This window comes from Plectrocnemia conspersa, unplaced genomic scaffold (genome assembly GCF_051122295.1).
Source record: "Plectrocnemia conspersa isolate PC_06_02 unplaced genomic scaffold, ASM5112229v1 ptg000008l, whole genome shotgun sequence".
Taxonomy (NCBI): domain Eukaryota; kingdom Metazoa; phylum Arthropoda; class Insecta; order Trichoptera; family Polycentropodidae; genus Plectrocnemia; species Plectrocnemia conspersa.
This window is the reverse complement of record NW_028277172.1, coordinates 21,202,136-21,223,838: the sequence shown is the minus strand read 5'-3', so window position 1 is coordinate 21,223,838 and position 21,703 is coordinate 21,202,136. Positions and strand designations below refer to the sequence as shown.

The 21,703-nt window shown below is 31.0% G+C and overlaps 3 protein-coding genes across 6 annotated transcripts in view; 2 read left to right on the top strand and 1 right to left on the bottom strand.

The window, feature by feature from the left end:
* The window catches only part of LOC148233374 (RNA helicase aquarius), an 84,736-nt gene that overhangs the window by 43,459 nt on the left and 19,574 nt on the right, over positions 1 to 21,703 (bottom strand). The window contains exons 1-2 of one of the 3 annotated variants that reach the window (XM_088189389.1): positions 14,578 to 14,716; positions 9,604 to 9,680 (exon numbers count right to left, since the gene is read on the bottom strand). The exons of 1 other annotated variant lie outside the window; for it this stretch is intronic. The gene's annotated coding sequence lies outside the window, so the exon portion shown is untranslated. Of the gene's footprint in view, positions 1 to 9,603; positions 9,681 to 14,577; positions 14,717 to 21,227; positions 21,247 to 21,703 lie in introns of those variants that run through there. One more of the 3 variants, XM_088189390.1, reaches the window with a different exon arrangement.
* On the top strand, positions 3,923 to 8,976 carry LOC148233379 (G protein-coupled receptor Mth2-like). Its single transcript, XM_088189397.1, has 9 exons — positions 3,923 to 4,034; positions 5,783 to 6,017; positions 6,086 to 6,292; positions 6,361 to 6,479; positions 6,542 to 6,620; positions 6,692 to 6,852; positions 8,135 to 8,279; positions 8,351 to 8,443; positions 8,514 to 8,976. The coding sequence occupies exons 2-9, from the start codon at positions 5,785 to 5,787 to the stop codon at positions 8,686 to 8,688; spliced, it is 1,212 nt and encodes a 403-aa protein (XP_088045523.1). The 5' UTR covers positions 3,923 to 4,034; positions 5,783 to 5,784; the 3' UTR covers positions 8,689 to 8,976.
* LOC148233378 (G protein-coupled receptor Mth2-like) lies at positions 15,119 to 20,270 on the top strand. 2 transcript variants are annotated; one of them, XM_088189396.1, is made up of 9 exons: positions 15,119 to 15,272; positions 17,057 to 17,291; positions 17,360 to 17,566; positions 17,635 to 17,753; positions 17,816 to 17,894; positions 17,966 to 18,126; positions 19,429 to 19,573; positions 19,645 to 19,737; positions 19,808 to 20,270. In XM_088189396.1, the coding sequence occupies exons 2-9, from the start codon at positions 17,059 to 17,061 to the stop codon at positions 19,980 to 19,982; spliced, it is 1,212 nt and encodes a 403-aa protein (XP_088045522.1). In that variant the 5' UTR covers positions 15,119 to 15,272; positions 17,057 to 17,058; the 3' UTR covers positions 19,983 to 20,270. The 2 variants fall into 2 exon arrangements, with proteins under 2 accessions (XP_088045522.1, XP_088045520.1); XM_088189394.1 differs by having other exon boundaries at positions 15,172 to 15,262.

Here is a 21,703-nt window from a genome sequence, read left to right as displayed (position 1 = left end):
ATAATTAAAGAATACGTTCAAAATTATGAAAATTAAAGATATATTTCCACATTCTTTAAAGATGTTTCCAAAAAAACACGGCAAAAAAAGCATGAATGAAATGGAAAAATCTTTATCATTATGGATCGATGACCAACATCAAAAAGATGTCCCTTTGAGTATTTTAATTATTCAAGCAAAAGCTCTTAGTTTGCATAAAGATTGGAAGGATAGATAAAAAACATTTTTTCATCACGCGGTTTTTCAAGCAAGTAACGGTTGGTTTTACAAGTTTAAAATGAGGTATTCTTTTCATAATATTAAATTTACTGGAGAATCGGCTGATGCGGATAAAGATGCTGCAAAAGAATTTATTTCCTAATTATTAAAAATTATTGAAAATGGAGAATATTCTTTTAGCCAAATATTTAATGTAGATGAGACAGGTTTATTTTAGAAAACTCTTTTCCAATGAAAAATATTATTGAAGCCTTCACGCATCTTGACAATTTTTTTAAATATTATGGAAGATTGTGATCCCAATGGAGAACGCATATCTCAAATGCGTAGGGCGATCAATAACGACATAGCATGTTATAAAATACTATATGAAAAAAGAAAAAGAATAGTGGAAAACAGTTAACTCTTGATAACTTTTCAAAGGAAACACCCGCAAACCCCACTTAAACATGTCTCTTAAACGCCTCTTAAACATCTTATATTTACTTGATAAATAAATATTTTAAAATACGCACAATTTCAATTTTTTTTACTTTCCTCTACTTTCGAACATTCAACATTCGCACACATTTTCAGGAACCAATTATTCGCGAAAGTCGAGGGCCGCCGTATACTTATTTCGTTGTTCTAAGAAGCGAGTGCAACGATTAGCTGAATGATCGCTTTTTGATTGTGATTTGTCAGCAAGCTATGCAGCCCTGAATATTCAAGGCTGGTCTCCAATGAGGAGAAGCAGACACTCGCAGATTCGCCCGCCTGGCAGACGTTCCCCCAACGACTCCCGAAAACGATCATCGCAGCAAAAGGAACCGACCTCCAAACACTGTCATTGCCACCTATAATACAAGACACCTGAGGATCTTCCATGGACATCATCCCTTCGTCAGCTTCTCAACTACTACTCAGAGAAAACGATACTCGCCCATCATAGTAACTCGCAATATATGTATACATAGAAATAATATGGTTATCCAAAAGGAAATCGCTAACCAGAGTATTTGAATTACGAGAGCATTGCAAAGATTTCTCTCAGAAAAGAAGTCACCGCTGGCAGCATATTTCGGTGACAAGGTATGGGTCGCAAAACTGGCTTATCTGTTTAAATAATGTTTTTTTGTCTAAATAACTACAGCAATATAATAAAAAATAGCTCTCTATACTACCATGTGATATAAATAACATAACTTACATATCACACAATTTTATCATTAATTTAAATTTCAGTAATAAGTACGTTTTTTAGTTACCCATAAGTTACTTTATAATTTAAAAAAAATTATATGTTTTATGTGTAAATATAAAATCCAGTTTTTTATCACAATTTACTAATTAGAAAGAAACAATAAATTTAAAATATCGACCACCTAATCTGTTGATTTAGACCAAAAGTAAACAGTAAGCACAATATGTGCTTTAAAAATATTAATAATTTTGGGACCTTTGTCTACTTTTATTAAAAAATAATATGATTTATATATTTTTTTAAGTATATGTTTTTCTGCGCAGCATTATATATTTTAATAATTATTACGTGCAAAAAAAATTCACTGTATTTAAAATTTATAATAAACTAAGCATATCTAAAATCTATAAGAAATTAAAAATATTTTAAATTCAAAATAAAATAAAAATTAAGTATAAAAAAAAATATTTTAATAAATCATGAAACTTTAAAAATATTTAAATTAATGTTTTACAATTTTGTGTAGTTTCCTCTTGAACGCGTCTATAAATGTAATTTTTGCAACCTCATATTAATAGTTAAAAATTCTCTAAAATATATAACTTTAAATTGCCAACGTTCTCCAAAATTTAATTACACCTTTTATCTTCATGGAGAAGCTTATACAAATTTACATAATTTATATTAAATTATAAATATATTTTTTTAAAAGCTTGATGATTTACAATTTGAATTGATACAATTAATTGCGTAATTAATTTTCAAGCGCAGCAAAACCGGGATTTCCCTTAAATGTCAAATTTGCTTACATATGGCAACTCTTTCTGTCAAGCGCACGCCGCGAAGTTTAGTGCAATTAAATAAACAGGGAAATGTGTTATAATCATATAATTTTTCTAATATAAAGTGTTAATTGAAGAAGATTCAAAATGATGTAGCATTGGAACTATAGATAATATAAGCAAAACTTTAAATTATGAGTGTGTCAGTAAGTGTTTGGTTATACGAATAAAATATCACGGTTATTCTAACAAAAAAACTATTGACTTTTTATGATCAAATATTAAAAGACAAACAACAGTGATTTGGCAATTAAAAATATATTACAATGGTAGTAATAATGAAAAATCTCATATTAGTGTAAACAAAAAGTTATATTTTACCCACCATAGTATCGTTTACAGTTAATTTTCAGAAGCAATGAAAGATCTAATAACATTTACGTATGACAAACAATTAAAATATGACGTATTGCGACAAAGAATATGAAGAAATATCAATCTATGTATTTAATCCTCTACAGTAACTTCCGTTAATTTTGTATTTCGGATGTTGTTTAAATTTATTTTTGAATTCAATTAGTAGTTATAATGTGTTCAATGTTTAACTCTTGATAAGGTCTTATTGTTTTTAATTATTTTTCAGAAGCAATGATTTTAACGAACAATTATATGATCTATTTGACAACGTAGAATTGGTATATTTAAACAAAAAGTTGAGGTCACTGTTAGCAAGTATTATTTTTTTATAAACAACATACTACATAAGTTCGATGTAGCTGAATATACTGAATTTGGCTGATCCAAAAGAGAAATTATTGCACAGAAAAAAATTCATAAGAAACTATGACGTAGATACATATTTTGCCTCCTCATACATACTAAGGTTATATTACACGTTCGTTTAAAACGTACCTGGTTATTTGCAATTCGTCAAATCTAACGTATATGTGCATTAAATCAAAAGCAATGACAATTTTTATAAATTGTAAAAAGGAAAAACTCACATTTTGGCCTCGGAGCCCGTCGACAGGAATTCAAAATTTAAAGATTTCATTACGAAGGTTGTTTTATGATTGTTTATCTAGTTTAATCAATGTATTCTTTTAATCCTTACACACATTATGTATATATTTCATTTTCATAGTTATAACATAACTAGTTAATTTGCAATCCGTTTATTTCTATTTAGTCAAATCGATCAAATGAAAATCATTGTCGCGTAGCAAAATTTTATTAATAAATAATAATTATTTAAAACTGTTGTCACGTTGATGTCGGCCATCTTGTTTTATATTTGAATGCTTATTTTTCATTGGTCGACAACAAAATAATACATTAGCGGAGGCTCGAACCGTGCCAACTTTATTTTTATTTTTATTAATTATAATTAAATATATTTCCTTTGTTTATGTGTATTATTATATACACCCTTCATACAACAAGATACGATTTACAGAGTAGAAAATTAAATGGAGAATGTTTTATTTTAATTGCGCGTCCGGAAGCAGCTTAGAACAATTATATATAAGATTATTAAATTAAAACAAACTAAAATATAAAAAATCAACGTCCCACCTCAGCGGGCCGCGGTAAAATTATCTAACGTTGACCGGTCCGCGGCGATAAAAAGGTTGGGGACCACTACTATAGATTATACCACATCTCATCTCATTAAAATTACCCGCGAGTTTGCGTAAATGTGCGTGTCAATTAATAATAACAATAATTTTAACATTATATATAACATACGATATACAAAAATAAAACACAATCAGTCGACTTGCAAACGTTGTACACAACACTACTCTTATTATATTTACGAAATATTAAAGAAACATAAGTAATATTCAGTAAGTTTTAAATATAGTTATAATAATAATACGTAATTAGTATGTTAATTAATTTTATTATATTGAGAGTCGTATACCAGATATATGCCATTTATTTACCAAATTAATGCATGAGAAAAATGCATAATACAAATATCTGTGCATTTATTTTTTGTTATAAAAATATAGATTGAATATTTCATTTATTTCTTCCCCTTATCTGCGTTTGTTGTGAATATTTACTATCTCTATTAATAATAACCAATATATTTTCCAATGGTAAACTATTTTATATTTAGAAAAGTTATGTTCTATATACATATATTAAAGATCAGCAACAATCCCGATTCAAATGTCTTCAATTAATACCATAAAGATCAAGTTAAAATATTATTTTAGTCAAAATTAACTAGACGCCAATCAACACAGATTAATCATTATCAAATTTTTACAAAATATTTTTTTGTAAAAATTGGCGCCACATTCCGCATTGAGAATTGATGATAGTTTCAGCAATTTTTGTATTATATGTGTAATATTTAATTAACACTATGTTTAGATTAAAACATATGCTCAGTGCCTGGAAAGTAGCAAAATTAATAATGATTCCGAAGCCAGGAAAACCATTATACTAAGAAAAATCGTACACAACTATATATTTGCTACCAGTAATACCTAAAGTATTCGAAAAACTCCTGTTGAAAAGATTGAAAACCACAATAGAGAAGAAAAAGCAATTCCTGGCCATCGTTTGGGTTTTGAAATTCACATTCTACAATCAGTCATGTGCATCGCATTACTGATTTAATAGAAAAAGCGCTGAAAGAAAAATATTTTTGTTCGGCTATTTTCTTTTGTAGATGTTGCTCAAGCTTTTGATAAAGTATGGCACAAAGGAATAATTAAAAAACAAAATAGCATACAACCGAAGCAATATATAGAATTACTTAAATCGTACATTTCTAACAGAATATTCAGAAATAATCAAAATAACGAACATACTGAATTAAAAGAAATAAGAACTGGAGTCCCACAAGCAAGTGTCCTAGGGCCGTTACTCTATTTGTTGTACACATATTATTTGCCACAACGCAACATTCCCCGAATATACAGTAATCTTGGCAGTGGGGAAAAAAATAGCGAATACTACCGAAAAACTGATTGCGAATACTACCGAAAAACTCGCCAATTGTAGCAAAAATGGAAAATAAACTTGAATGAACTAATATTGCAATCAATTCCAAATTGTTGTAAACGGCAACACTATTCCATTTTGAAATACAGCTAAATACCTCGGTATGACCCTAACACTGCGGTGAAAGGAACATATACAAAATTAAAAATAATAACTTGAAATAAAATACGGAAAGCTATATTGGCTTATGGGAAGAAACGTCAACCTACCAATATTCAACATAATCAAGATATACAATAAAGTCCTAAAACTCTAAAACGTTAGCTGCTAAATATAAAACGAAGCTCTAACAGCACGTCAATATCGAAGCAACAAACTCCTCAATGTAGACAACTTGAAAAAACGGTTAAAGAGGACCTAGCCCTTCGAACTCGTCCAGTTGTCATTACTGAAATACACCAATGGAGTGTTTTATATAGAAGTTCTTTAGAGTACAACCATTAAAAAAAACATAGTTCTACTTTATATTTTAAATTATAAAATACACGTACATATATTTAGCTAAAATGCTTTACCATCCCGTTTTTGTAACGTTTTTGATTTGGTTACTGCCTAATTCTTATGAATTTTTCAGAAATGAAATTACGTCACTTCGCATTATTCGCACTGTGGCATTATGCTTTGGTGGATTCACAAATAAAAATGCATGAATGCTGTCCCAACAATAACACCATGGTCGGTTTCGTATGTGAAGATGAAAAAGTATCGAACCAAAACAAAAGTGTGCTGCAGTGCTCGACAGAAATGTTTGAATTCGATTTAGAATCTGTGAAAGAAGAAGTGGACTTCGATGAGCAGGATTTTGAAAGGTGTGTGTAATTATAAACAAGATTATATGGCGTCTATAAAACATTAATAAGATTTTATGTATTTCCAGTTTTTGCTTCGGAAACAAAGTTCAAAAGCATAACGAAACTGAAACCCAAAACACAAAAACAAAGCGCGTCGTTATAGTTTGTATTCCGGAGTACAACAGCAGTTCGATGAGCAAATTTGGATCCATAGTAATACCTTCATTTTTGCTCATGTCTATCATTGGATTGATTCTGACTCTCATCGTCCATATTATCGTTCCGGATTTAAGGTTTAATTAATTAATAAAACACTTCATGCTTTTTCGCGTATTTAATTAATAAATCTGATGATCATCAGAGATATTCAAGGATTGAGTACAGCATGTTTATGCGGAAGTTTCGCTCTCGGATATTTGCACCTATTGGCACAAAGTGTAACAAGCTATAAAACAGAAGGTGTAATGTGTTACATATTAGGTATGTTTCAAAAGCTAAACAGAAATCTTAAAATGTGTTTTAATCAATTATTATTGTTTTAGGTTTCGGTATGTATTACTGGATAATTGCGGCATTCTTTTGGATGAACGTAATCTCGATCGATATAATGAGGACTGTAACGTAAGCAACGTACCAACAAATCTCAGATGTATATATCATAAACATAACATAAATTTAAAACTCTTTTCTAGACTTAAAAATGGCAATAAAACAGATAAGCGCCAGTTTTTATATTACAGTATGTACGGTTGGGGAATACCATTGATATTACTATTGATCACTGTCTGCGCTACCTTCATAGATGGATATCACATTAAGTCTAAAATTGGAGACAATAGCTGTTGGTTTTATGGTAAGTTACGTAAATATGCATGTATATCGTTCGATTGGATTAATATTGTAAACGTAATTCCTGAACATAGTCCTTACTGGATACTGTATGCATTTTAAATTAAGCTGAAAGCAGCAGTTCATTTATGAAGTGGTTAATGAAAATAAAGTCAACGGGTTAGTGAAATTAAATCCTTGATAAACGTATTACAGCTTACTCACACGACGATCCGGACTAGATATACTAAATGCCTTATTGTTTCGACGCTAGGACTACTACTTCGCTCTATATTTACAATAATAATCAAACTCCATATTTACAATGATAATAATCAAAACTTACGTTTTGCCTCCTGTTTTAGCATCGCCTTCACGACACGAATTCGAGAGAATTATCTTAGAATGAAACAATCTGTATACTTGAGCAACACAGTTTGTATACAGATTTTCTCTCAATACCCGAGTCACAAATACCGCTCTAAAATCCATGCGCCTTTATTTTGTTCCGAAATGAGACACTTATTCCCAACAAAAAAATGCTTTTACGCGTTCGAAAAACATTTGTGAATAGAATGTTAATCGGCGGTATCTACTATGACCGATATTCAGAGAATTCGTTCGTTGAAAAAAATAAAATGTTACAGAAGCCCGCCTTTTATTATCGTTAAACGCTTATCTCAAAAATAGGTGTGCGTCTCAACTTGTTGTGAAGTTATGAGTTATTTAATTCATTGTAACAAGAAGCAAAGATATTTTTTCACATCGTGAAATGAAGATATGGAGAATTAAAACGGTCGTTTTGCCGACATTTAATATGTCATTAGCGAAAGTGCATTTTCGGTACAACCTACGATAAAGGGGTTCATCATTACAACCTGTACGCTTCATTAAAAATAAAGAGCACATGAATTAAACAGCATTAATAAAACAAAAAACAAAACAAATACCAATTCGCTAACAGTATATATTTTAATGGAAAAATGAAGAATATGAATGAACAATTACAACAATCTCTCTTATGAAAGAAGCTTATACACATAATGTGTTATGGTACACCACCACGATAACACCCGGTCTCACACCACAAAAACAACAATGAAAAATATACAGTAAACATTGTGCATCCAACTTTTTGAAAATCAAAACCAGAAAGAATTAGAATAGTTATTATAGAACAAGTGTGGTGTTTGCATGATTGATTTTTTATTATATCATATAATGGGAATATTATAAACAGCATTACTCATCGAACAACCTCAGTGCACTTTCTAAACTCAACTACATAATAAAAAAATATTTTACAGAATATATTGAAATTTGGTCATACTTCTATGCACCAATTGCTATAATTTTGATTACGAACCTCGTACTATTTGGTGTGGCTTCTAAAGGGTTGTGGTATAAGCCCAGCTATAACAACGTGACCAAACTCAAGAACATGAAATACAAGTGAATATTTAAATAAATATATTTTCTAATCCGCTAACAAAATTTATGTAATTTAATAATTCATAATTTAGATTCTACTTATACGCCAAACTCTTGATAATCTATGGAATTTTTTGGATTTTCGAATTATTAATTTCCCTTTTTGACGGGCTATATGTAGCAAGGTGAGTTTTGACCGCATTTCAACATGTAAACATTCGTTGTATTATTGTATAATAATTATTTGATTTAAAGGATTATCAGCGGCATATTGAACAGCTTATCAGGAGTGATCTACTTTTTATTATTAGTAGTGTTCAGAAAAAGAGCTCGCAGAGGCCTAGTAAAGTTAGGTCTACGCATTCCGTGTGTTTCAAATAACGAAGAATTAGAAGAAGAAGAAATTCTGGAAGATGATAACCAACCATGAGTCGGACTAATTTTTTTTATAAGCATATTACATCGTATTTTAAAATTTTTTTTAGTAACTTGAATCACATATCGAAGGTTTGGCACAGGTATGTCATTATATGGAGGTAGGTGGGAGCATGTGCCCCCTCCCCCATCTTGAATTTGGCCAAAAAAATGCACGTCATTTAATGTAATACTATGAATCTAAATAAAATCTTTATTTAATTATTTTATTTTTTTCTGTTACCAACTAAAAATATATTGTACTAACTATACGATTAATTAAAATGTGTTTTTAACATCGAAATTGATTTAATTTTTATTTATTTTTCTGACAAAAGCTGCAATAATCAGGTAGATTTCTGTGTTTATTATGCTTCCACTTCACTCTCTGGAAGTTGTCTGAACCGACGCTACAACTGAAGTCGGCCGAGATCTACGACTTGGAGTAAGCGCCCACACTGTCGCAGATACCATATGCCCGCGCGCTTCGCGGCCTTCATGACGTTCGGACGGCGGCTCCTGTCACGTACAGCCAGCATATTTGCGCGTGATCGAAAAAAGTGCCAAATAATCGCAATTGTTAAATTGTCATATTATTAAAATTACGCTAGCGATAATTATAAAAGTTTGTGTGGGCACTCACCAATAGAATATAAATGAAAACTTTTCGGTCGTAAATATTCAATTTACGCAAAATCTTTGTCGGCTTTTGCAAAATGCCATAAGGCATAAAAATGATACTTCAGAACACGAACACCACATCTGACAATCCTAGAATTTGTCACCATCGATTCTAAACAAGAATTCGTTATGGTGTGACACGTTCGTATAAAACGTACCTGGTTATTTGTAATTCGTCAAATCTAACGTATATGTGCATTAAATCAGAAGCAATGACAATTTTTATAAATTGTAAAAAGGAAAAACTCACTTTTTGGCCTCGGAGCCCGTCGACAGGAATTCAAAATTTGAAGATTTCATTACGAAGGTTGTTTTATGATTGTTTATCTAGTTTAACCCTTTGCGCTCGTAAGTCGACTATGTGTCGACATCGTATTTCAAGCGTTGTACTCGAACGTCGACAATATGTCGACAAAACTTTGAATGCATTTATTGGCTTTGTGTTCAAGCAAATTTTGAAAATTTAAATTTATTAATATTAAAAAGACTTCTGCTAAACACATTTCAGTAATATTGAATTTTTAACTTATGCAAATAGCTCAATAATTTTAAATTTACAAGTGTAAGTTTATTGTAAGATTTTTCATCGGAACATGGTCAAAGCGCGCGGTGTTAGGACGGCATCGCGCTAGACTGACAGATTTAGGTTGTCAATTATTTGTTCAAAAGCTGATTTTTTCCTTCAAAGGGCATCTATATTTTTATGATATGGGATGAAACGGGATCATATGCTCTAATTGTGCATAATTATTACTTTATATTGTGTGTCTGCTATGAAATAAAAATAAAATTTGTAAGACGGAAAAAAGAGCGAGATGCCGTTATGCAAGCAGAGCTCGCTTACTCGCTCGCACTAATAAAACGAGCGATTGACAACTATCGACCTGGGTACTCAACTTAAATGATAATATTGGTCTCGACACATTTAATTTATTTTCGAGCTAGTAAATTACTAAATTATATAAAACAGAATTAGTAATCTGTGTTTTAATTATTTATAAATACATATATTGATTTTATTTTAAAAATTATCCATATAATTACGAATGACGATATAATATTGAATTTTAAGGACGTGACGATGAATTCGATATTAACCGTGATATTATTACTGTGACAAGTAATAGTATGCGTTTATGCTAAGACTATTTTTACCAATTTTAAATCTGTTACAAGTATTTAACGTTTCAAGTTATAGGATAATCTTTTAATGTAATCATTTTTTATGATCAATTTATTTATATTTTTAAAAACTGTTTTAATAAATTCAAAACTTAAAAATTTAAAAATAAAGCCACGAGGCCAAACTACGCTGGTTTGCTCTAGGTGTAAGAACGCCTGCCAATCCAAAACAGATCCCCACAAAAAACAATGTAATATTTATCATTTCTGCCTCAAATGGGCAAATACATACGAAAAACTTATAGAATATTTGTCTATATATAAAATTTGATCATTTTCACAAAATATAATAAAACTTTACCGGCCCCACCTATTTTTTTTTATGTACAAAAAAATTGAGTGGGGCCTGGCCCCGATTGCATTTATATTATCACCACAGCTGATATTTTTGAGCGCCATTTCGAAATTTGTTAATATGTGGGGGCACCTATTAATGCCATATTTTTAAAAATATTATGGTTCAAATAATTAATTTACAGCCTTAAATTATACTAAAAAGCCATTTTATTAGGCTCAAATGCTTACGGCACCTTTAAATGTCCAATGAGTACTGGCGATTTTCTTTATGACACCTATAGAAGTCATCCGCGGTGAAAGGGTTAAAAGTCTTGTAAAACATATTTTTTTCAGTGAGTTTTAGGATTGTATTGTACTTATATAAATTTATCCATATTTAACACTCTAAAGGTCAATGACTCAAATATGCGTCATTGAAAAACTATTGGTAAAAGTCGTTTATGCACAACATAATCAACACTTACACGTTTAATTGGATAAGATTTAAAACACAGTTTGTAAATTAGTGATATCTATTATATATTGTTAACTATAATTACAGCTTACAATCAATAGATGTCGCTTAGCAGTTAGGACTTAATTTTAATAATAGCGCATTCTTAATATTAAAATGTTTAGTTTTCTGCGGGGACATGAACCGATAGTCTCTAGGATGTCAGTTCAACGCCTTAAGGACTACGACATTCCGGTTATACAAGACAATCTAAATATAAAGTTGTAAAATCGCCATGACGCGCTTTCAATGTCTCTCTGTAAAACATATAACTGAAGAATATAGACAAGGTTATTTTGCTCGTGTAACACCATAGACCAGGGGTCGGCAAACCTTTTTTGTGAAGGACCAGATTGTAAATATTTTAAGCTTAGCGGGCCAGGAAGCAAAATTAAAATGAGCTTTATCATTTCTTTCAAATATTCAAATGTAGTGTAAATTTTAAATATAAGCACTGTTTTTGTTTTTAGCTCTAAGTTCAATCTGTTAAGAAATCTCATGATATCTGCAGCAAAGGCTAATTCTCAAATATATTTAATATTAGATAATAATAGCCGAGGGTAGGGTTTTTCGTTGAAAAAAAATTTTAATCGCTCCTATGATTTAAAAAATCTTAGTCAACCTATACCATGACTGGGCCATTGGACTACTGTATGGTAGAGAAAGTCGAAATATACGGCTTATATTATGATAAAAAAATAGTCACAGAACTGATGATGGTTAAGTTCACGATAGTTAATAAAGTTTACGGTTAATATAATTGCTTTAATAATACACAATAAATTTAAATGTTTTCTATAGTACCTGTTGGTGAATAGTGCATTTTTACAAAAATCATATTTTTTTCTAAAAAAGCTTATTCTTGTTCTGTTTTTAAATTTACCACCATCAGATGTTACGGATTTTATTCGAAATTCACTTTAAAATGTACTTTGTTAACGTTTTTAAACTTTATAAATAATATTTTCATTTGTAGTAGTTCCATGCAAACTATTCGTCAAAACTAATTTTTCAGTCACTTAAACATAGCATTGACTGCTTGAATAAATAATTTAGTGCAAACCAGTAACTTACTTAGTAACTTACTGTTTGCAGAAGCCTTTAAAAATGGATAAATACTGCTACTATTTATACATAGCCCTTTACTTATAAAAAATATTAACTATTTGGCAAAGGCTACATGTAATATTTTGACTTAAAGAGCCATGCGAAAGCCTGAATTTAGCAATGGTGTTAAGAGTCGAAAATAATTTAAATTCACCGAATTGAGTTAAAAAAACTGCTATTTAGTTGTCTATTGATGTTACACACAATGTGCTTATCTTTTAGCAACTGTTCTCGCCGAAAAACCTTTTGCAATAGACGAACAAATCTATTGCAAAAGGCGTTACGTGGGCACTGAAGATGCTGTCAAATTTAAACTGCATAACGTCACAGTGAAATCCAAAGCATAGGAGCACCTTATAAGGTGATACCTAGCTAGCTCCTTAACTCGACGGTTGGCCGCTCTATTATAGCACATACTTTGATTTTTTTAAATGTCAAATCTAACAATTACTTGCAGGCCGGATTAAAATAAGCAGAGGGCTGGATTTGGCCGTAATCTGACCTCTGCCATAGACAGTGAATATATTAAAAAAATATCTAATTTAAATTGGCATTCTTTTTCGTATTTTAAATATTCCTATCCTAAGTGCACGTAAACGCAGGACAAATACCCCCTGGACATATATCCCCCATCAAAACTCCCCTGGACATTAACCCCCCCCCTGTACAAATAATCCCCTGTGCAAATAATTAGTATTGATACTGATTATTTGTATTAAACATTATATTAATAAAATAATGACCATTTAGTATAAATACTAACAACTTATATAAAATACTTATCTTTATACGTGGCGGGGGTTAATTGTCAGGGGGTTATTTGCACGAGGGGTCAATGTCCAGGGGGGTTTTGACGGGGGGTTATTGTCCAAGAAATATATTTCCAGGCGGTTAGTGTCCTAGAACCATATTTACTAATCTACATTCTCCTTTATATATGGACCTTCGCTTCACTTTATTCGAAATCTCATTATCGGCAACTTAGCGTCAAAAGTGTTAAATTTTCTTTTAAAAATCATTGATTAAATCGTCAAAATGTATCCTTTTGCTTAAAACATATGTACTGATGTGCATATTGTTTGTGTTTTATTTATTGTAAGGTGCATAACAATTTTTCGTATTATCTATGTTTTAAAAAATGTATTATATGTTATTATATGTTTTATTTAACTAACAGTATATTTTTTGATTTTTTATAATACGTTTATTGTAATCTGATTTGCTATAAAGTCTAAAACATGTTAATGGGAATATATTAACTATTTACCAAGAAAAAACAACAATTAAAAAAACTAAAAAGTAAGGTTTTACTAAAAAAAAAACAACAAGTAGAAAACTTGTGCTCTTTGTAATTTTAATCTTGATTAAATTATATTGTAACCATTATTTTTTTGTATGAACGCAAATTGTTGATCGATGTTATGAGCGCTATAGAACGAGCGCGATGCGCAAGATAATAAGCGCATTGCGCAAGATAATAAACGATAGGTGCAAAAAAATACAAACAGTCCAATATTTTAATTATTCAGAATTCATATGACATCTAGCTATTTACAAATTTCCTAATGGTTATAAACCCCTGCCGCTACATCACTCAGCTGTTTTTTTTAAATAATTCATTTATTTGTTTTACCGCGCATTTGATTGCGATGGACGAAAAATCATCTAAAAACATCATTACATTTACCTTCCTATACTATGTATACCTAATACTATGTCATTTTTTTTTTGTGAATAGTAAGTACAATTCTTCGTGAACACATTTCAATAAATTATTTTTTTCTAAGTTTAATGGTTAACGTTTTACAAATTATTTAAAAAATTGCAATAAAAAAAGTTATTTTCCGATTAAAGTATTTAAATTATAATATATTTTTAATATTTAATTTATTGTTTTTTAACTAAAATACTGACTAACTATCAATCTTTCGCTGTGCTAATTTTAATTTGTAAAAAGATTAATCAAAACATGTTTTATTTCATTTTTACTTTCAAAAATTGAACTTAAAAAAAAAACTTGAAATTAAATACGAGCTGGCAGTACCCCAACCAAAAAAAAAATACGAGTGCAAAGGGTTAATTTATGTAATTTTTTAAGCCTTACACAAATTATGATTATATTTAATTTTCATAGTTATAACATACCTAGTTAATTTGCAATCCGTTTATTTCTATTCAGTCAAATCGAACAAATGAAAATCATTGTCGCGTAGCAAAATTTTATTAATAAATAATAATTATTTAAAACTGTTGTCACGTTGATGTCGGCCATCTTGTTTTATATTTGAATGCTTATTTTTCATTGGTCGACAACAAAATAATACATTAGCGAAGGCTCGAACCGTGCCAACTCTATTTTTATTTTAATAAATTATAATTAAATATATTTCCTTTGTTTATGTGTATTATTATATACACCTTTCATACAAAGATACAATTCACAGAGTAGAAAATAATATGGAGAATGTTTTATTTTAAAATATGCGCGTCGGGAACTGGCTTAGAACAATTATATATAATATAAGATTATTAAATTAAAACAAACTAAAATATAAAAAATCAACGTCCCACCTCAGCGGACCGCGGTAAAATAAAATCAAACGTTGACTGGTACGCAGCGATAAAAAGGTTAGAGATCACTGCTATATACTGTACCACATCTCATCTTAAAAATTAAATTACCCGCGAGTTCGCGTTAATATTCGTGTCAATTAATAATAACAATAATTGTATAACATACGATATCATAAAAAAAACACAATCAGTCGACTTGCAAACATTGTACACAACACTACTCCTATTATATTTACGAAATAATAAAAAAACATAAGTAATATTCAGTAAGTTTTAAATATAGTTATAATAATAAAACGTGATTAGTATGTTAATTAGTTTTATTATATTGAGAGTCGTATACCAGACATATGCATTTTCTATGCATATATGTAAAGTGATAAAACTAGTTATTTTAAATCAAAAAAATATTTGAAAGATATGTGTTACTTCAAACGCAAAAGTTATACTAATATTGTTCACCTAAGAAGCCATGACTTCATAATTTGGATGTTTTAGTGACGCACTGCTCATAATCTCGATAAATGTCCATTTTAGTATTATCAAAATAAGTCCAGTGATTCGATCAGTTTTATTTTCACATATTAATATAAATGAAATAAAAATGAACGCATAATCTCTAATAATAATAACCATTACATTTTTCATTGCTAAATTATTATATATTTAGAAAAGTTATGTGCTATATAAAGAATTAAAGAACAGCAACAATCCTGATTCAAATATCTAATTAATCCCATCAGGATCACGTTAAAATATTATTTCAGTCAAAATTAACTAGACGCCAATAAAAACAGATAAATCATTACTAATTAACGAAATATTTTATTGTCAAAACTGTGGCACCATTGGAAATTAATGATAGTTTCAGCAATATATGTATATTGTTCCTTGTGTTATATTTAATTAACACTATGTTTAGATTAAGACATGTGCCAGTGCCTGGAAAATACCAAAAGTAATAAGAATTCCGAAACCAGGAAAACCATTATACGAAGTAAAATCGTACAATACATAACTATATCATTGCTACCAATAATACATAAAGTATTGAAAAACTCCCGTTGAAAAGAAAACCCATAATAGACGAGAAAAAATCAATTTCTGACCATCAGTTTGGGTTTTGAAATACACATTCTACAATCGGTCAGGTGCATTGCATCACTGATTTAATAGAAAAAGCGCTGAAAGAAAAATATTTTTGTTCGGCTATTTTCTGTTGAAGATGTTGCTCAAGCTTTTGATAAAGTATGACATAAAGGCTTAATTAAAAAACTAAACAGCACTATATAAACTTCAAAAAGTCACTGATAGGATCACCAATTGTAGCAAAAATGGAAAATAAAGTTGAATTAACTAAAATCGGTACATAGCAACTTCACTAATAAATATGTAACTAATCAATTGTAAATTTTCATAAGCGGCAACACTATTCCATTTTGAAATACAGCTAAATACCTCGTATGATCATGAACACTGCGGTGAAAGGAAAATATAAAAAATGAAAAATAATAACATGAAATAAAATACGGAAAGCTATATTTGGCTTATGGGAAGAAACTTAAACTACCATTATATAACAAAATCAAGATATACAATCAAGTCCTTAAACAGTTAGGGTCAACGCGTCCACGGCATACAGCTCTGGTGTGTTAGGAAACATTGAAAGTCCGTGGTATGTTCGCGAGACATGTGTCGAAGACGTCGCCAGTGCTATAAAACGTTCTGCTGCTAAACATAAAACGAAGCTCTAACAGCACGTCAATATCGAAGCAGCAAGCTCCTCAATATGGACAACTTGAAAAAACGGTTAAAGAGGACTAAGCCCTTCTAACTGGCCCAGTTGTCATTACTGAAATACATTTACATTTGAACGCCAATAGTGTTTTTTATAAAAGTTCTTTAGAGTACAACCATTAAAAAAAACATTGTTCTACTTTATATTTTCAATTATAAAATACACGTACATATGTTTGACTAAAATGCTTTACCATCCCGTTTTTGTAACGTTTTTGATTTGGTTACTGCCTAATTCTCATGAATTTTTCAGAAATGAAATTACGTCACTTCGCATTATTCGCACTGTGGCATTATGCTTTGGTGGATTCACAATTTGAAATGCATGAATGCTGTCCCAACAATAACACCATGGTCGGTTTCGTATGTGAAGATGAAAAAGTACCGACCCAAAACGAAAGTGTGCTGCAGTGCTCGACAGAAATGTTTGAATTCGATTTAGAATCTTTGTTAGAAGAAGTGAACTTCGACAATCAGGATTTTGAAAGGTGTGTGTAATTATAAACAAGATTATATGGCGTCTATACAATATTAATAAGATTTTATGTATTTCCAGTTTTTGCTTCGGAAACAATGTTCAAAAGCATAATGAAACTGAAACACAAAACACAAAAACAAAGCGCGTCGTTATAGTTTGTATTCCGGAGTACAACAGCAGTTCGATGAGCAAATTTGGATCCATAGTATTACCTTCATTTTTGCTCATGTCTATCATTGGATTGATTCTGACTCTCATCGTCCATATTATCGTTCCGGATTTAAGGTTTAATCAATCAATAAAACACTACACGCTTTTTCGCGTATTTAATTAATAAATTTGATGATCATCAGAGATATTCAAGGATTGAGTACAGCATGCTTATGCGGAAGTTTCGCTCTCGGATATTTGCACCTATTGGCACAAAATGTAACAAGCTATAAAACAGAAGGTGTAATGTGTTACATATTAGGTATGTTTCAAAAGCTAAACAGAAATCTTAAAATGTGTTTTAGTAAATTATTATTGTTTTAGGTTTCGGTATGTACTACTGGATAATTGCGGCATTCTTTTGGATGAACGTAATCTCGATCGATATAATGAGGACTGTAACGTAAGCAACGTACCAACAAATCTCAGATGTATATGTCATAAACATAATATAAATTTAAAACTCTTTTCTAGATTTAAAATTGGCAATAAAACAGATAAGCGCACGTTTTTATATTACAGTGTGTACGGTTGGGGAATACCATTGATATTACTATTGATCACTATCTCCGCTACCTTCATAGATGGATATCATATTAAGCCTAAAATTGGAGACAATAGCTGTTGGTTTTATGGTAAGTTACGTAAATATGCATGTATATCGTTCGATTGGATTAATATTGTAAACGTAATTCCTGAACATAGTCCTTACTGGATACTGTATGCATTTTAAATTAAGCTGAAAGCAGCAGTTCATTTATGAAGTGGTTAATGAAAATAAAGTCAACGGGTTAGTGAAATTAAATCCTTGATAAACGTATTACAGCTTACTCAAACGACGATCCGGACTAGATATACTAAATGCCTTATTGTTTCGACGCTAGGACTACTACTTCGCTTTATATTTACAATAATAATCAAACTCCATACTTACAATGATAATAATCAAAACTTACGTTTTGCCTCCTGTTTGAGCATCACCTTCACGACACGAATTCGAGAAAAGTATCTTAGAATGAAACAATCTGTATACTTGAGCAACACAGTTTGTATACAGATTTTCTCTCAATACCCGAGTCACAAATACCGCTCTAAAATCCATGCGCCTTTATTTTGTTTCGAAATGAGACACTTATTCCCAACAAAAATATGCTTTTACGCGTTCGAAAAACATTTGTGAATAGAATGTTAATCGGCGGTATCTACTATGACCGATATTCAGAGAATTCGTTCGTTGAAAAAAATAAAATGTTACAGAAGCCCGCCTTTTATTATCGTTTAACGCTTATCTCAAAAATAGGTGTGCGTCGCAAATTTTTGTGAAGTTATGAGTTTTAAATTTATTGTTACAAGACGCAAAGATTCGATATTTTTTCATATCGTGAAATGAAAACATGGAGAATTGAAACGGTCGTTTTGCCGACATTTAATATGATTTCGTAGGATTAGTCATTAGCGAAAGTACACCTTTGGTAAAACCTACGATAAAAAGGGTTCATCATTACAACCTGTACACTTCATTAAAAATAAAGAGCACATAAATTAAACGGTATTATTAAAATGAAAAACAAAACAGATACCGAATCGCTAAAAGTATTTATTTTAATGGAAAAAGGAAGAATATGAATGTACAATTACAACAATCTCTCTTATGAAAGAAGCTTGTAAACATAATGTGTTAAGGTACACCAACCACGATAACGCGCGGTTTCACACCACAAAAACAACGGTGAAAAAAATACAGTAAACATTGTGCATCCAACTTTTTGAAAATCAAAACCAGGAAGAATTAGAATAGTTATTATAGAACAAGTGTGGTGTTTGTATGAATGATTTTTTATTATATCATATAATGGAAATATTATAAACAGCATTACTCATCGAACAACCTCAGTGCATTTTCTAAACTCAACTACATAATAAAAAATATTTTACAGAATATATTGAAATTTGGTATTACTTCTATGGACCAGTTGCTATAATTTTGATTGCGAACCTCATACTATTTGGTGTGGCTTCTAAAGGGTTGTGGTATAAGCCCAGCTATAACAACGTGACCAAACTCAAGAGCATGAAATACAGGTGAATATTTAAATAAAAATATTTTATAATCCGCTAACAAAAATTATGTAATTTAATAATTCATAATTTAGATTCTACTTATACGCCAAACTATTGATAATCTATGGAATTTTTTGGATTTTCGAACTATTAAGTTATTTTTTTGACGAACTATATGTAGCAAAGTGAGTTTTGACCGCATTTCAACATGTAAACATTCGTTGTATTATTGTATAATGATTATTTGATTTAAAGGATTATCAGCGGCATATTTAACAGTTTATCAGGAGTGATCTACTTTTTATTATTAGTAGTGTTCAGAAAAAGAGCTCGCAGAGGCCTAGTAAAGTTAGGTCTACGCATTCCGTGTGTTTCAAATAACGAAGAATTAGAAGAAGAAGACATTCTGGAAGATAATAACCAAACATGAGTCGGACTAATTTTTTTTTATAAGCATATTACATCGTATTTTAATTAATTTTTTTTAGTAACTTGATCACGTATCGAAGGTTGGGCACAGAGATGTTATTATATAAAGGTATGTGGGAGCATGTGCCCCTCTCCCATCTTGAATTTGGCCAAAAAATGCACGTCATTTAATGTAATACTATAAATCTAAATAAAATCTTTATTTAAAAATTTTGTTTTTTTCTGTTACCAACTAAAAATATATTGTACTAGCTATACGATTAAATAAAATGTGTTTTTTACATCAAAATTGATTTAATTATTATTTTTATGTCTAACAAAAGCTGCAAGAATCAGATAGATTTTTGTGTATATTACGCTTCCACTACACTCTCTGGAAGTTATCCGAACCGAAGCTACAACTGAAGTCGGCCGACATCTACGACTTCGAGTAAGCGCCTACACTGTCGCAGATTTCATATGCCCGCGCGCTTCGCGGCGTGCATGTCGTTCGGACGGAGGCTCCTGTCACGTACAGCCGGCACATTTGCAGGCGATCGAAAAAAGTGCCAAATAATCGCAATTTTTAAATCGTAATATTATTATAATTACGCCTCTGATAATTATAAAAGTTTATGTGGGCACTCACCAATGCAAAATAAATGAAAACTTTTCGGTCGTAAATATTCAATTTACGCAAAATCTTTGTCGGCTTTTGCGAAATGCCATATGGCATAAAAATGATACTTCAGAATACACCACATCTGTGACTATCCTAGAATTGGTCACCATCGATTCTAAACACGAATTCGTTATGGTGTGTCATTTATATAAACAGATCTAGAAAAACCCATAAGGATATTAAAAACGATTTTTTTGGCAAAATCAAGTACCACTAATTATATTTTAATTATTTAATTTTATATGAAAAAAATATAATATCGACATCTGTAAGATTAATATACTATCAAAAATATAATTAATCCCCTTTGGTGCCCTAAAATATTCAAAGGTGTCAGTAAGAGGCTGTTTAAGATCGAGTTTCATAAAGCATGTTAACATGCGTCCCACTGTAGCATGCGGTATTATAACTTGACCATGTGACCACGATGCATCGCTCGTCATGAGTTTTAACCATAGAACGACTACGCGCATACTGAAATTGAAACGAGTTACTCGTTCTATCTCAGTTTGCGTAGCACCATATCATTATCTCTATCACTCTCGTCACTTAACACGCGAGAGAGCGAAAGGGGAAATATCTCACCGCTCGCGCTCGAAAAAGCAGCTCCGACTTCGGTCCCTTTGACTCGGAAAATATGCCGACAATGTTCGGAAGCGCTCGAAGCTGGCCAAGTCGACTGAATTACCCGCACTTTAACTCCCGTTCTCAGTAACCTCGGACAACTTCCGAGAGATTTTAGAGCAGGCACAACCGAACTCGACCGAAAAACCCACTATATTCTCCGTCCGTCAAATTTCCCAAAAAAAATACATGAACGCTACTTAAAACATGTTTTTATTTAATTAATCGTACGTAATGGAACAGATTCCACAAAGGTCGAGGTCCCGATCCCAGACCTGCGTCGCCAACTCAATTACTTATCTTTTCCATACTTTCACACAAATCGCGCTAACAGTAACAGATCTTTGATCGTTGACAAAATTTTGAGTTAAATTAGAGTCGCAAATTACTATCATTGCGCAAATAGTCTATATCTATACTGTCTATTCTATAGACTG

What these genes read in the sequence shown, in the direction of transcription:
- LOC148233379 (XM_088189397.1), top strand. Translation starts at nt 5,785, where the DNA reads ATGAAATTACGTCACTTCGCATTATTCGCACTGTGGCATTATGCTTTG. An exon ending in TGTAATGTGTTACATATTAG is followed by an intron (nt 6,480 to 6,541) that starts GTATGTTTCAAA and finishes TTATTGTTTTAG; the next exon opens with GTTTCGGTATGTATTACTGG. An exon ending in GATATAATGAGGACTGTAAC is followed by an intron (nt 6,621 to 6,691) that starts GTAAGCAACGTA and finishes ACTCTTTTCTAG; the next exon opens with ACTTAAAAATGGCAATAAAA.
- LOC148233378 (XM_088189396.1), top strand. Translation starts at nt 17,059, where the DNA reads ATGAAATTACGTCACTTCGCATTATTCGCACTGTGGCATTATGCTTTG. An exon ending in TGTAATGTGTTACATATTAG is followed by an intron (nt 17,754 to 17,815) that starts GTATGTTTCAAA and finishes TTATTGTTTTAG; the next exon opens with GTTTCGGTATGTACTACTGG. An exon ending in CTCAAGAGCATGAAATACAG is followed by an intron (nt 19,574 to 19,644) that starts GTGAATATTTAA and finishes TTCATAATTTAG; the next exon opens with ATTCTACTTATACGCCAAAC.